The sequence below is a fragment of the Macrobrachium nipponense genome, chromosome 9 (genome assembly GCF_015104395.2).
Source record: "Macrobrachium nipponense isolate FS-2020 chromosome 9, ASM1510439v2, whole genome shotgun sequence".
Classification (NCBI taxonomy): Eukaryota; Metazoa; Arthropoda; class Malacostraca; order Decapoda; family Palaemonidae; genus Macrobrachium; species Macrobrachium nipponense.
In genome coordinates this window covers 61,576,111-61,593,090 of record NC_061110.1, presented here as the reverse complement: position 1 = coordinate 61,593,090, position 16,980 = coordinate 61,576,111, and the positions used below count along the sequence as shown (strand labels likewise).

The 16,980-nt window shown below is 36.7% G+C and overlaps 1 protein-coding gene across 1 annotated transcript in view; it reads left to right on the top strand.

The window, feature by feature from the left end:
* LOC135217990 (WW domain-containing oxidoreductase-like) overlaps positions 1-16,980 on the top strand; it is a 294,208-nt gene that overhangs the window by 138,209 nt on the left and 139,019 nt on the right. Inside the window, exon 3 of the mRNA XM_064254121.1 lies at positions 13,058-13,122. Coding sequence (XP_064110191.1) covers positions 13,058-13,122 — 65 coding nt within the window. The remainder of the gene's footprint in view (positions 1-13,057; positions 13,123-16,980) is intronic.

Here is a 16,980-nt window from a genome sequence, read left to right as displayed (position 1 = left end):
TCTCTCTCTCTCTCTCTCTCTCTCTCTCTCTCACACACAGACGTTGTCAAATGGAACTTCATAACTCCTCCATAATGCAACGCTGAAAACGTTAGACTCAGTTCAACGAAGGCCTTAGAATATATTCAGGAGCCTTTAGAGATCATCACCAAACTCATCTTTACAAGTTTAATTTGGTGAACTGCCACTCTCTCTCCATAGAGAATTAATAACAGTGAAGAGTGCCCCAAGATTTAAGAAAAGTGATTCACCAACAAAAAAAAGTTTTTGAAATATATGTATATATGAACCTTTTCCTTAGAACTAAAAGATTGTTTGAGTCACTGAATGTGAATATACAATTGCCTTCAGTTGTAAAACTAATCGCCTCCATAGACTGAATAAAATATGAATTTGCTCACACTTAAAATATCAAAAAAGTTACTCATACTCATATGCCCCAGAACACCATAGAGAACATACCGTAGAACAGGGGTTCCCAACTTTTTTTCTTTTGTACCCCTTGGGCATTTTTATAGATTCCTATGTACCCCTAAAAATTGAGGATGAAAAAGAAAAACAATGAAATTTATATTGAGAAATTGTCACACCTTTACTAGCTGTGAGTGTCGGTAGGACTGAGTAACTCAAACCCGATCACTGTGCTGCCTGCCAGGGGTACAGATTATAGTCACTGGAATTTCCATAATAGTGAAAAATAAATGGTATTTACCCTACTCTCAATATAACTTATGTAAAAGCTTTGCTTACTAAAATGAGGGAATAAATAAAGAAAATACATTGTGCAATTGCAATGCAGATTACATCATGTATTTCACAGCACTGGCTATTTTCTCAGATCCACTGTACCCTCCTGAAGAGTACAAATGTACCACTGTAGATACATGTACCCCAGGCTGGGAACCCCTACCATAGAACATATAATTTAAATCACAATAATAGTCTGGAGTGGGATTTGCTGCAGTAACCAAGACAAACGTATCAGTTCTCTCTACCTGATAATGGGTTTACGTATTTGCTCTGGGGCTTTTCCAACATCCCCCGTCGAGAGTCTTTATGTGGATACGCACCAACTTCCACTTGATTTACGCCGTGAAGAATTAGGCCTCCGATACTTGATGAGGATAAAAAGTAATGCTTGCAATCCATCAAATAAGGTTATTAATCAACTTGATGCTAGCAAAATCAAGGCAAGATCTTCTGTTCCATTCCAGATCCGGCTAAATGCATCTGTGAATGAAAATTCTATACTGACTCAGAATGTTCATGAATTGGCCCCTTTCAAAATTCCACCTTGGTTCATACTGAACTGTGCAAGAAAATATAGTATAAAAGAACATCCCCAATGAAGAAATAAAGTCACTGTTTTTAGAACATGATGAAGTTCATAATAACGACTATAAAATTTATACAGATGGCTCAAAGTCAAGCGAGGGAGTAGGTTTAGCTGTGGTCACTGATAATTTTTTTAATGTTGCAAAGCTACCTCCAGCTGCTTCAGTATATACAGCTGAACTATCTGCTATTGTAAAAGCCCTAGATATAGCATATCATTCAAATAAGAAGTCTTGTGTCATATACTCTGTAAAAGTGCTCTGGAAAGCCTGAACAGTCATAATTCTTCCTATCCTATAGTACAAAAGGCTCAGGCGTGGCTATTTCGCATTTCTTGTAGGCGTAAAACAGTACGTTTTTGTTGGATTCTTGGTCATGTTGGGATCCCAGGTAGTGAAGAAGCAGACCGAGAAGCAAAGAGTGCCTGTTCCCAAAGAGAAATTGACAAATAGAGTCCCCCATTTTGATATGGAAATCTCTATTCGTAACTATATACTGTAAAAAAAGTGGCAGGAGCGATGGTCATCTCCCCTTCTTGCTAATAATAAGAAGTTAAAAATAATTAGACCTTCAGTAGGAGTTTGGCAATCATCCTATCAAAGCGGCAGGAGGACTGAAGTTATTTTAACAAGGTTGAGAATTGGTCACTGCCGAATGACGGACAGTTTTCTTCTTGATGGTGGTAGTGCTCCAGTGTGTGTTCACTGTTGATAGCCCTTTGACAGTTGAGCACATTCTGGTTCACCTGTTATGAGTTTTTTTAAAGGCTTGTGGATTTTATAAAAATGTCTAGTCATTTTATATAGATATAATTATTAATTTTTTTTTTTTTTTTTTTTTTTTTTGTTTTTTTTTTTTTATTTTTTTTATTTTTTTTATCATTATTGGTCATTTAACTTTTAATTCCATTAGAAATTTAATTTCGATTTTACCGTTTTAAACATTGATCATCAGAGTATTTTAAACTCATTATTTATATCATTCCCATTGAACTCATTATTTTTATTTCCATTTCTATTCTTTATCACTATTGCGCTGAATGACTCTATGGGTCCCAGTGCTTGGCTTTATGCCAAAATCACATATTCCATTCCATAAATCGATCAGTGAAATTTTCAAAGCTTCAGCATTTGCAATCGATCCAATTATAATTGTTTTGATAAATTGTGACACTAACCAAATATAAAAGAATTAAAATAAATACAAACAAATCTTTCCTGTGAGCCCTGTGAGAGCAGACAATGAGCTCAGTGGTTTGGTAAAACTATTTTAATAATAATGATAATCCACCTGCAAGTTGATCCGTGTACTTTATCTTGTTTATTCTGTGGACCTCTTTATCTTCTTAGCCAGCTGCTCCTCGCTCCCTCTTTCCAGTTGAGACAGATAGTGAGTTACATGCATGTTCAGTTGCACTTCTGTCAAACTGGATATAATGCAGTAGATTGGGCAACTAATCAAGAAGTCAGTGCAAAAGTGGATATGTTGCAATTTGAATGCACAAAATATCGCCAGAAGAGAAGAATTATTAGGTTATGATCGAATATTGACCAACCTGATAGTGTTCATTAGAACAGAATAAGGTAAAGTTTCGAGTAGTGTCGGGCATTTCCACCATGAGATGGGATCCCTAAATGTGTACAATTGCACTATTAAATACTGTATCCCTTTACGAAGTATATCTTTCGGAACGGCTGTAAAGGAACACATTATTGATCATAAAATTGAATACCACACAAATGCTTATAAACAAAATCATACTGCACATTACACTAGGATTCTCCACCTTTCACAGACCGGCAAGGATCATTAGGCCTAGCCAAACATTTGTTTTACATTTATATAGATATATATATATATATATATTATATATATATATATATGTATATATATTATATAAATGTGTGTGTGTGTGTGTGTATGTATGTATGTATGTATGTATGTATATTTATTATGATAAATAAAAAAATTCAAGAAATAGGCCTACAATTCTGATTGCTAAAATAAAACCTTATTCAGACTGAAAATAATGGTTAGGCCGAGTTACAAGGAAAAATGAATACCACAAGTATTAAAGAGGAAACATAAAAGAACGATAATATGTAAATTTCCTTTAAATGATGTTATTTAGCTTGCCTGCCATAAGATACATTAGCGAGTGACTGTTTTCTGTTTTAAAGTTAGCCAGTTGTGCGCAGGAAAAGGATCTTGCCTAGAATAGCCTATAGGCTGTAACCAACTAACAGAAACTTAGTCTGTCACCATTAGCACATGATGCGCTTGCACCACAAGGCGAATAGTTTCCAGATACCACTTGCTGACTATTTCCATATATACCTATTTTCTGAAACAATATTTTGTAATGTGAATGTACAATCGGTTGATGTTATTTCTCATTTGACACAAAGCTTAAATTTTACAGTATTAGCTACCTAAAATGTCCATCCCTCCAATGCAGTAGTCTGTGGCATCGACTAGAGCAGAAATTTAGGTACAGTTAGCATCAAAAGTGAGGCTACAAATTTCAGAGAATTTCGTTCGAAATTCACTAACTGGCAACTACAACATGTAGCTCAAAAACTTTTTATTTTTATACATTGAAAGCTCTATAAAGCATAATAAAGCTAACATATGATGCAAAAATATCAAATCTATGATACTTATAACAATCATAAGAAAAAATTACGGTAATAGTAATTATTTCAAGGATAGTGATTACTTCAAACTATAGAAACAAAACAATTTGAAATTTTCGTTCAACACAAGGTTACCAACATTACCTATGTATATTTTGAGCAATGTATTATCAATTATTTTAGCAAAGATGCATAAAACCATGCAAGTACCAATAGAATATAAAGGGAAAATCTCCGTAACGTTCAACATAATCAACCATGAATGCATCTAGGCTCAACAGAGAAGTTGAGTGTGGTTGGTAGTTTTGAGTTTAGCTTCTAGGACCCAATAAGCGACAGTTAAGGGCCCCACAGACGTTACGATCGCCGGATCCGGTCATCTGAACCGGAAGTAAATCTCACTGTCTATGGGGTTATCGTCCGACCAACTTGCAACCTGCCGTTGCCAGGTATGTGTCATCCGATTTAGTTCAGGCAACTGGAAGCTTACATGTCTCAAGATTTACTTCAGTTTCAACGAGCTGAAGCAGCAACATGGTAGATACATCTGCAGATAAGGAGTTCTGGGAGGAGTTTTTTGAATGTCATAGGAAAGCAAAATTAGGCTTATGATAAATCATTGGAAAATTTATATATATATATATTATATATATATATATATATATATATATATATATATATATATATATATATATATATATATATATATATATATATATATATATAAAGGAAGAGGTGTCCAATCAGATGACAGTCATGTACACGTGTTTTATTATCAAGAAACGTTTCATGTTGTCACCAACACATCATCAGTCTGCAATTGAAATTCAACATTAAAATAAACTTAAAAATTACAATAAAATTAAAAAATAATCAGAACGTTAAAATAGGGAATGAGAAGAAAACTACCTATTCATAAAGAAGGAAAGAGCTGAGTGACTAAAACCGGTAAGGTCTGCATACAACATAAACCTCACGCCAGAGAGAGAGGAGATGACGAGGTGTTGGAGTTTAAACTAGGTGAAAGGTGCTTAATAAACAATGATTCAAGGGTAGTTAGATGGGTAGTTTGCTTTGTGGTGCCAATTATAGAAAAATGTTTCTTTTCGATAGTAACCTTACAACTCTTAGCATGTATTCTTATATTAGAGAACTCAGGATTAGAGATTCTGGACCCAGTTCTATAACTTAATCCCAAATGGCTGTAATAACGGACTTGTAACAGTCTCCGTGAAGAACCAACATAAATACCAAGACATCTTGGGCATTCAAATTTATATATGATATTGGACTTCATGAAATCCTGTAATTTGTCCTTGTAATTAAAAAAACCTCCAATTTTTTGTGGATCATGGGAATAAGATTAAGTTTCAAAAAAACCAAAATTCCTTTTCAATAATAATATTTCTAACTTTTACACGTAACAAACTGTCTGAATGAATAAATGGGATGGGTGCATACATAGGTAACTTAGGTACATTAAAATTAAGGGTGGGTGCTGATAGATACCTCGTTAGCAATTTACTAATAATGTTAAAATCAGCTTTTTGGGAAACGAGTTCTTAACAAAATATTCTAAAAGAAACTCGATTTCAAGATGAAATGAGAGCCAATCAGATGTGTACCGAAGGGCCCTAAAAACCAAAGTAGATATAGCATTAATCTTAAAATTACGGAAACACGAGCTAAAAAAGTTGTTTCCGAGCCCAGTGAAGGTACTCTTTCTAAAAAAACTTGTATTGAAAAGGTGGTTATCTCTAGTTATTTTTATATCCAAAAAGGCCTGGGAGTCATCTTTCTCATTTTCCAACGTAAATTTAATGTTAGGATGGGCTTCTTTTATGTAATCTAAAAAAAGCTGGCATTGCCACGAAAATTTAAATAAGGCAAAAGTATTGTCAACATATCTTCTATAAAAAAGTGGCTTAAAATTCCCAGGACAATCATTAAGAAAATTCTCCTCCAAATGTCCCATAAAAAAACTGGCAAACAACGGTCCCAAAGGAGAACCCATGGCAACCCCCTCTGCCTGCAGAAAGAGCTGCCCATTAAAAACAAAGGTGGCATCTTGCACAGCAAGTTCCAAAAATGTTTTAAAAAGTTGCCTATTAAATCCTTAGAGGGTCTCATCATTACTAAAAACTTTATCCAAAATGAATTCAATTGTCTGAGAAACAGGGACGTTAGTGAACAATGATTCAACGTCCAAACTGGCCATATACAAATCACCATCCTGTAAAATAATTTCTTGCTGAAATACATAACCATTCTTTAACGAATATTTAGAGTAAGCATATTCATTGAGTATTTTGACTAAGAATTTGGAAATATTATATGTCGGGCTATTATATACGGACATTATCGGTCTCAATGGTATACCGTCTTTGTGTATTTTTGGAAGTCCATAAAGAATGCCAAAGGAAGATCCGGTAACAAATAGTTCTTGGTAGACATCATCAGAAATAACTTTTTCCTGTTTAAGCTTTCTAAGAAAGCGATTGATCTTGTCTTCTTTTTGATAAATATCAACAAAGTTGGGTTCACCAATTAGTTTAAATTTAGACCCATCAGACAAAATAACTTTCATTTTTTCAAGATAATCAGCTTTGTCCAGAATCACTATTCCTTTCCCTTTATCTGGTTTACATATCACTAAGTTATCATTTTTACCCAACCTTTTAAGAATTTCAGAGTTCTCCTTTCTAAAGTAAGGGGCCCACTTCACCCTGAGTTTTTTGTAATTATCATGTAACAGTGATGATAGTTTCTGCTGAAGAACTGCCATATTTAGATTACCATAATTGAAATTCTTAAGCCTATGGAAAAGCACCTCAAACGGAAAATAAAAGAATGCAAAATTGGGTCTATATGAAGGCAAATAGAAATCCAATCCAAGTGACAACAAAAATTCCTCTCTCTTTGACAAGACATATTTAGAGTAGTTAAAAATACATGAATGTCCATTATCCAAAGTAGGAGCACAAATCCCCAAAGGTATTTGTTAATACCTTTAAAAAACAGCTTCTTAAAAATAATCAAATCAATCATGGATAACGAAGGAAATAGTTGTTCCCGCAGTTGTTGACACGTCTCTCGAAACCTCCCTCGATAGCAGTTCGTCCATTGCATCATGATAAAATCCAGTATGGTAAAGGGATGATTTGTACAACTTGAACCTCACGAATCTAGGATACACCCCACTAAGTTGGCAAAGAGACAGGAAGTCCAGGTCACATTTTGACTTCTCAAACTTCAATGTACATTGAAGTTTTACTTACTTAAGTTCTAGCCCTGGTGGTCTGGATGATAACAAGGTCTGAAGGGCTAGACTGTACAACCTGGTGGAGGGATTGAGAAAGTAAAGTTTACAATTTTATACAATTTTATTACAAAAATAAACTGATTTACTCTCAAAAAAATGTCCTCACACATTATTTACAAGTTAACTACACACGAGAAAGCCACAGGAAACATTGAACACGACATTTCGATGGACTAATGTGGCACGTGGCTGTTGTAAATTCCATGTCCATGAGGTGGACCAATAAATAAAAAATATCAAGAAATCTGATACAAAACACACATAATCAGATTGCCCACTGTACGTTTGTTAATATAAACCCTAAATGTGCTTCATTATTTACAGGATGTGGGGGATACCCCACGATAAACTTACACTATAACAGGACAAATTAAGTGACAAGGAATAACTCTGGTTGTGTGGAGAGGAGAACACTAGCTGCCTTACCTGTTGCACTGGTTGGTACCTGGGAAAGGAATGGGTGGTGTGGGCTGCGTCACCCTCGAGCATAACTTGGTGATGTCATGGCATAACAATTCTAGAACAATCGATGCATTACTGTATTGCGTCTCATCTTTATTCATTAAGTACAAGATTTAGCAATTTGCTTTAAGGTACATGGCGAACTCTAGTTTTACATTATGCGCCACAATTCAAGTTGGCTCGAGGGATTCTTCCTTAGGCAACGCTTTTCGCTAAGCAAAGCATGCTTCCTTTGTTTTTATCTTATATACATGGTTAATTTTGCATTGCAGTTTTCTAAGAAATATAAATCTCTTGACAAGTTTATTCATTTTCCTCCTCCACACAGTTTCGTAAGGATTCACTACATTTGTTATATATCTTTGGCAGAAGTCAAGTAGCCACCCGCACTTGTCATGGATTCTTCTTACTCAAATTAACCTGACGTTGTGGCAGGTTTGTCGCTAAAAGGGGGATCTATCCCTTTTTGCGACGTCCTCCACACCAGAAAAAATTCTGGCAACAAGGCTGACCATTCAGAAGGATCAGACGTTGGGAGGGAAACTTCAATGGCTACGGCCGACTTAACTCCAATGCAATGAGCACTCACCATTGGAACAAACACATCAGACACATTTCAAAAATACACTTACACATAGGTGATCACCTTTTAATGATAATTCAAACTCAACCTTACATTATGATATAAGCAATAACCTTGAATATACACTTTGTTCTGTGCAGCGCCTGATCTGCTGCCACAAGAACACTTACACTAGTTACCCTTAAATATGTACAACTACGCCATTTTCTATTATCCTTCAAACTTCTTCTGATGCTAACTCACCTTACATAGTCCCTCTATAATTCGTACATGACTATCATTTTCTGTGTTACACATAATTTTCACATCATCTGCACCCTGTCCACCCTGAGCCTCTGCCATGTACTTGTTCTCCCTAGACGTAACTCGCTCTTCTTCATCAATGCCACCGGTCGCACTGCTCACGTCCCCGATACCGTCCTTTGCATCCTCGCTATCCTCGACTGCTCCTGCCTCATCCCGGGCTGCATCCTCATCCTCGTCTTCTTCCTGACTGTCATCTGTGGTGGACGTAATTTTCAGGGGAATGAGGTGACTGATGGCTCGCAGGGTTTCAGTGCCATCATACAGTACCTTGGCAGATCGGACTATCCCATTGTCATCGGGATAGACCTCTGTAATCTTACCAAGGGGCCATGTATCCCTCTTACACTGTTTGATCTTAATGAGCACAATGTCTCCCAGGCGAAGATCAGTCTTTTTGCCAGGCCGAGAGTTGTGCCTGGAGTGTAGGGTGGAAAGATACTCCCTCTTCCAGCGTTCGCAAAACGCTTTCAGAGTGTCCGTCAACCGGAGATAACAGTCTCTGAGCTTGCGGGTGGTAACGTCTGGTTCAGGTCTTCTGGAGGGAGTAAAGGGTCACAAGATTGATAAGGTGGCCTCGCAGCAGAGGGGATAATCCTCTCACCCGTCCCCAGTGCATACATGAGTTGTCGATTATTGAGCATGGCTTCGGCCTCCTTCACAAATGTCCAGACATGCTCCTCTGGGAAGGATTTCTTTCGGAAGGCTACCTCAAGCATGCGTTTCGCTACTCCTACCAGCCTCTCAAAGAAGCCTCCCTTCCACGGTGCTTGTGGCGTCTGGAAACGCCACTGGATGCCAGCCCTCCTCAGGAACTCCTGGACGTCGTCCTCTTCATACAGTCCCTGTAGGAAGTGGCTGGCTAATCTGAACGTCTGGTGGTTGTCCAAGACGATGAGTGAATGGGCGCCATGGGTTGCACTGAATCGTCGCAGAGCCAAGATGAAGGTTACGGCTTCCAGACTGCTACAAAACTCTAGGTACACTGATGAGCAGGATGTGGCCTGCTCCTTTTGTGGTGTGGATGGGACCCGTGTTGTTCACTCCGTGTTCGAATGGGCATCTCTGGTTCACTCTTTCTTTGGGTAGCGGTAGTGGTGGTGGCTGCATCAGTAGGGGCTTGAAGGCGATCTTGCAGGCCCTACTCTGTCCCACAACTTGTTTTGCTCTGACTCTCAGTCCGGGCGAACAACAGTCCTGGCGGAAGAGACTCATAAGCTCATCAACACAGCAATGCATATTAAAGCGGTGCAAATAATGTAAGTATCTCTTAACTAAGGTGTCATTGGCAAGCAATAGAACAAGTGACTTTTGGTTCTCATCAAGAATTCTAGTTTGTGTGTACACAATTCCATCTATAATACATAGATTTAGCTGTTTAACAAATTCATCACATCTCTGTTAACTCTAACTTTAGTTTTGAAATAAGCATAGGTACTGGCTGAATATTTCCTCTGATCCAGTCTTACCAACATCGAGAAAGGAGACTTATTTAAATGTTAAAATTTGAGTACTAATTTTATAACTCGACAAAGCAGGAAAATATTCTCCCCGTTCCATGATTTCCCAGGTCTCTCTGGGTCCTACCATAGCGACTTCTTCCCTTATCTCTCGGAGGGGTGCGGCAACAGTCACAGTCACGGGCTTGACACACAGGCGTCTTCTGACAGTTTTGGTTCTCCAACTCAATGCAGAAAGGGGGGGGGTGGGGGGGGCCGGGGGGGGGGGGGGGACTCAGCCACAACTGGCTCTGTTTTAGCTCTCTCAAGGTGGCTCCTCTTGACAGGATATCAGCTGGGTTCTGACAGGTTGGCGCATACTTCAAGGCCATATTGGTATTCTGTAGGGTGAAAAGAATCTCCCCCGCCCGAATATTGATAAATACATTCTTATTATCCCTATTGCTATTTACCCAAGCGATCACTACTGCTGTCTGTGCACAAGGTGACAGTTGACGGATCTATCAGCGATTTCAGATGCGTAGCTAATCTACATCTTAACAGTAAGGCTAGCAATTCCCACTTGGGGATTGTTAATTTCAAAATCATTCTGTGGGTAACTCGCATTTTGCTCATAAGAAGAGATTTATGTATGTAGTAGTTCCGTTTTTACTGTGTACACTGATCATAATCTGTTAGTTTATTTGGAAAGGTTTAAGAATAAGAATAAATGTCTAATGCATTGGGGTTTAGAATTACAAGACTGTAACCTGAAGATAGTTCATATAAAGGGACAGGATAATGTTATAGCTGATAGCCTCTCTAGAGATTTTTCGGAATGAGTAGCCTGAAGACCGTTTTCTATTTTTGCATGGTTGGGTGAATGAATTGAGAAGTGTGCCTGTTTAACCGAGTTAAAGCTTTATGCAGAATTGTTCCCCTGTTCTTTGATTCTTGTTTCTCTTTAAAAAGAATAAAATCAGTTGATTTCATTTTTTTCTTTTGGGGGAAACGTGTCATGGTAATCGCTCTATAGCGAAGAAACATATTAAAGGAAAGGAAAATGTATCTTCTTCGAGTAGGTCTGCAGCAAGGAGGCATTCCTGAGCGTGTTTGAGGCGTCTGTTCCCATGATTGTTCGAGAATAATATGGTGTTTTGTGGAACCCAGCAATCAGTCGTCGTTAGAAACGCCGCATTTTGAATATGACGTAACATTTCATTGAGAGCTTTCTAAAAGGTTCCTGCTCAGGGACAGTGACGTTCACTGGTTATGCTCGGCCCTTTCAGCCACGCCCCGAGATCGACGTATATATGTATTTAGGACCCCGAGGAAATAGAGAGAATCAGATCATCAGAGATAAGAGAAGAAGGAAGAGATAAAGGATAAGAGAGGAAGAGAACGCACAAGAGAAAGAGGGAATGGAAACAAAGTCTGTAGTCGGAGAGAGAGAGAGAGAGAGAGAGATCCCAATGATGAGTAACCCTCTCAGAGAAAAAAAACGTCCTGAAAGTGGTTTTGAGAAGTAACCCGCCCTTCAAGTTTCAAGACTAAGGCATTCCTTCCTGCAATACGAAGATAAGAAGCCGTCTAAAGTTTCTACTATCCCCTTTTGTGAAGCCCTCGCTTCGAGCAATGATCTCAACAGCTGCAAAACTGGCCAGCAAGTATTTCATTACTGCACTGTTTCCCCCTTTTTACATACTATTGTCAGATTTAATTTTGTTATGTAAATAGGAGGAACCATTCTGCATTTATCTTTGTGGATAAGCTTGTAAATAAACTTCTGTTCTGTTTTAGTTTCTTTCTGTATTAGTATCCCGAGTTTCAATTGTTGATGTTGAATCCTTTTTGTTTATTGTAATAAAGAACCTGAGCAGACTCACAATCTGTAACGATGACCATCCACTCATTACTCATTAAACACTCAAGAAACACTTACACACTAAACATTCACTGAACACGAATATTCACAAGACTAAACACTCAATAGAACACTAAACATTCACTAAACACTAGCATTCACAAGCCATACACTAAAAACTCACTACACACAAACATTCACAAAATATTAACGAAACCCAAACACTCACTAAACACTTACACACTAAACATTCATTAAACCCTAAAGACTCACTGAATGATTACACACTAAACATTCACTAGACACTCAGTAAACAGCTACTGAATACTTACACACTAAACATTCACAAAACATTTACTAAAACCCTGTAGACTCACTGAATACTTACAGAATAAACATCGAAAATATTCACTGAATTTTTACACACTAAACTTTCACTAAAACGCTAAAGACTCACTAAACATTCACTGTATACTTACATATTAAACATTCGATACCATTCACTAAACCCTAAACTAAGCATTCACTAAACTCTTACTTATAAACATTCACTAAACTCTTATTCACTAAACCCTATAAATTTGCTAAACACTTGCTTAATAAACATTAACGATAAAAAAATTAACATTTGCAATAGTCCCCTGTTCAATTTGCGGGTTACGAGACCTTTAAAAATGGCCACAAGGCTTTTGGAGCACCCCCCTGGTGAAAGACCACCAAACCATGTGGTATTGTTATAGAGATCGCAACTCCAGGTATATACCCTCTTTGGTGTTCATGTAGTGGAAACGATAGGACTGACTGGTGTCACTTCTGATGTCATTTGACTCGGGCTTTACTGTATTGGTGTTTTTGCAGAAACAAATGTCAGCCTGCCAAGAGTTGAGTGTGGGTGTTTCTTATGGGTGCTCATCTCCTTAGTCATTCATTCGATTTCACGGTGAACTAATATCTGTGGCACCCAGCTAAGGCTTGCATAGAATAATTATAATGGTTTGCATTTTTGAAAACTCTAAAATTAGTCTAAGATTTACTAATATTTAGTTTTGCGTTAAGCATAACATTTATTTTCGTTCATAAAATTCATAAGCAGTTTTTATTTATTACTTCCAGTCATGCTACACAGACAACACAGTGGCATCATCCAAGGACTAATAAGAAGAAGAGGGTCACAGGAGGTAAAATATTGTTTAAGATTTTTCATGACAAATTTACTTGTCAGTCATTATCAGTGTCATTGTAATTAGTGTATGATATTTGTTTTGTCTCTGTAGTTGTTATGATTATCTATTGGTCATTCATAGCAGTCTTTTATAATAAAAAAATTATTCTTTAGATAATAGATGATAGTCAATAGTTGTGTCTCCCAGTCATTGTGGTGAATGTGATAGCTTCTAGAAATCCTGAATGTTTGGTACATTTTGCATGAGTAGCGTCACTATAAATTGCACTGTTCCCCAAGCCCGCGACATGGGACCACCTTGATGTGGTGAGGGGGCTCTTGAACCTCAGGGATTTCTTCCCTGGTTTGAATCCAAGAGTCCCATATATCATTATATATTTCTTTGGACTAATTTTGTCGATTTTTCCACTGTTGCAAAAATTTATTGGACCTGATAAATTCGGAACTGGTAGGACCATCAACTACCCAATAATGTTTGGACCTGATATATCTGATTGATAGCTCAAGGGCGGAACTATTATTTAAGGCTGGCCACAGCTGGTTCTGGGGATAGGACTCTCGGCAATCTATCTGGTTTGACCATAATATGATTAGGGTGGGGATGATTGTATTCTTGTAATACTCTCAGTTCTACCAAGCGGGTTTGGCTTACATATGGGTCACTCTAAACATGTTGTGCCATTCCCTGTGGGTAGGGCAGGGATGCGGACATTTGGGAGTCGTTTCTCACCGGTTCCATTGATGGAAGAACAGATCTAGTCCATGAGTGGCTGATGATATCTTTTTAAGGTTTTCAGGTTTAATTTCCTCTCTCTCTCTCTCTCTCTCTCTCTCTCTCTCTCTCTCTCTCTCTCTCTCTCTCTCTCTCTCTCTCTCTCTCTCTCTCAAATCTTTATGACAAGTCGAAATGAAGATTTGAGTACCCCTGGGCCCTTGGATGGTACTGTCTCGGCACAGTTGACAAAGCTGGAACCTCCTCCTCTGATGATCTCTGCTTAGAAAAATCCAAGAAACATTCTAGTTTAATTACACTGGAACCCTATGTTCCAGTAAAGAGCAAACATAACCCACCTAAAAAATTAAATTTCTTCACCCAACCTTGACTCACTTCGAATCCTACTTTGGGAGAGGAGGTTTGCCAAGGTTCCTGACAATAGAACCGGACAAGAAAATATCGGTATTGAAATTAGAAAATTTTCTTATTGAATCGACATTCAACTTCTTAAATGTCATTCAGACAAAAAAAAAAAAAGACCAGATGTGGTTGATAGAAACCACAACTAAAAGTCAGTCCGAAAATTACTTAACTGTAAAAAACATTGATTATTACAAATCCAATAGAAATGATCCAATAGAAAAGAATATATTGCTGGATTCCCTTAAAGAGAGATACAACAATGTACAAGACTGAAATATACAACAAAGGCAGTAGACAAAGTAACAGAAATCATTAAGAATGGCAAAAATAACATTTTGAAGGCCAAGCATTACCCATAATTAAAATTATGGGCCAAAACAGAGAAATTAGACTGTATGTTCCAAAACCACTACAGTTCCAAAATTGTAGTAAGTATGGACATACAATGAGAAATTGCTTGAATACATCTGTATGTGAGCTTATGATCTGACGAACCTGCGACACTGTGGACATGCGGTGAACCTAAATGCGTGAACTGTGGGCAAAATCACCATTCAAGGTCTAAGGAACGTATGTATTATATATACAACACAGAATTAAAATTACTGCAGGAGAACATGAATGCCTATAAAAGAGGCCAAATTAGAATTGAAAGTTAAGAGGAATGCATGATCCGGTAGAAAACACATTTTTCGGTATAATAAGATCAGTCTCCAGGAATAACAACTACTTTGCAAGAATAAACTAAAATAGCAAAGAACCAAGAAGCATATACAAATTCTAATATAAACATTCATTCAAATTCATTTTAGATATTGGGGCAAATGGAACCACAAGAAGTTAATGCATACAAGTATCAGAAATATTAGAATCTTGTAATGAACTGGAAGCTAAAGATAAAAAGAGGCATTTAGAGAGAACTCCACCCAAAATACAAAAAGCCAACTATTATTAGAGATGTATCTGTTAAAGTAAAGACAAGAGACCTGAAGAAAGAACACAAACCAAAAAATAATAGGAATATACATTTGTCTCGTAAAATAATAGAACCATTGGAAGCAAATACCCAAACCATTGAAGAAATAGTAGAACAAACCATTGACAAGGATGATTATGTGAAGGCAATAATTGGTGTAGCAAGAGTAAATGAATTGAAGGCAATAATTGGTGTAGCAAGAGTAAATGAAAAAAGAATGATATATGAAAACACATGTGAATGTAACGAATGTTTCATTGAACACTGCAACAAAAGCAAAGGCTCAACAAAACACAATATAACAAATGCTGTAAGAAATGTTATGAAGTAACAAGAAACTGCTTTCTGGACACTCACGAAAATGGCTCTCTGTGCATTAGACACCTAATATGTTATTAAGAAGAACAAATAAATGTCGTAAATATAATTTTAGAAAGAATACAAATTGATAAACCACAAATACAATTATTGACGTAATATTTTCAATAATTGCATTTTATAGTGGAACGTAAATGGTCTTCAGACCAGATTGCATATAGAAGAAATAAAACGATTGGTAAGGGAATATGAACCAATAGTGATGTGTTTCCAACTTGTCAACAAAACTGTCACAACAATAGGGTAAATACACCTTAGCATCACATTTAGAGAGCAAGAAAGAAAGTAATTTATGGCAAAGTACCCGTAAACATTACTGACTTGTAAATATCAGGTATTAAAATCCGAATAAAAGATTATAATGATGTAATTTATAACTTATACAACCAGCCTAATAAAAATTATGACACTGATAAAGAATGACTGAATGCCAAGGAACGTACATTAATAGTAGGTGATTTCAATGCTCACAACCCAATAAAGGACAATAACTGTACAAACTCAAAAAGAACAGGAAGCAGAATAGAAGAATTCATGGATTCAAATGACGCCTGCTGTATAAAGGTGACTAAATCAGCACATGTCATTCAAAAGCACCTGCAACGTTTTCCTCAGTAGACTTAACTCTATGTGCAACAAGTATAAGACAGATTAGATTGGAATGCAGTCGATGACTTGTACACCAGTGATCATTTTCCAGTATTAACTTCTTTATTGCAAAATAATCGTGCAAAACATGATCCTCACTTTAACATATATAAAACAGATTGGGAGCGATTTGAAATATACGCTAGGAATATCCCACCATATTAATATTTGAAAGACCATAATGAAACTAATGAATTTTTCGTTGATTTCATTAAAGATGCCGATGATAAAAAGTACCAAAATATAAGTCTCATCCAATAAAAAACAAAGTTCCTGGTGGTCTTTTAAGCTAACAGAATTAATAAATATAAAGCACTCAATAGGAAGATGATTAAATAAATTGAAAAAAAATAGATAAAATGGATAAAATATTACCGATATTACAATTAAATTAAAAAAACTATATTTTCTAGAAATTGATGCATTAAAACCTCTATACAACAAAATATCTGAAAAATTTTAAAAGGAAGTAATTCAAAGAAGAATCATTTCATGGAGGAAATACGTATCAGGTCACTATTAATGTTCCTACAAAATAAATTGGGAAAAATTAAGGAAAATAAATGGTACCCATGTTAAACCACTTAGAGTTGCTATGTTAAAAGATGGAAAAAGAATACTTAGTCCGAAAGAAATAACTAATGTAATGGAGATTAGCAGATGTAAGTAGTGATAAAAATTTAGGTGAACACTTCCGCACTAAGATAAATAAT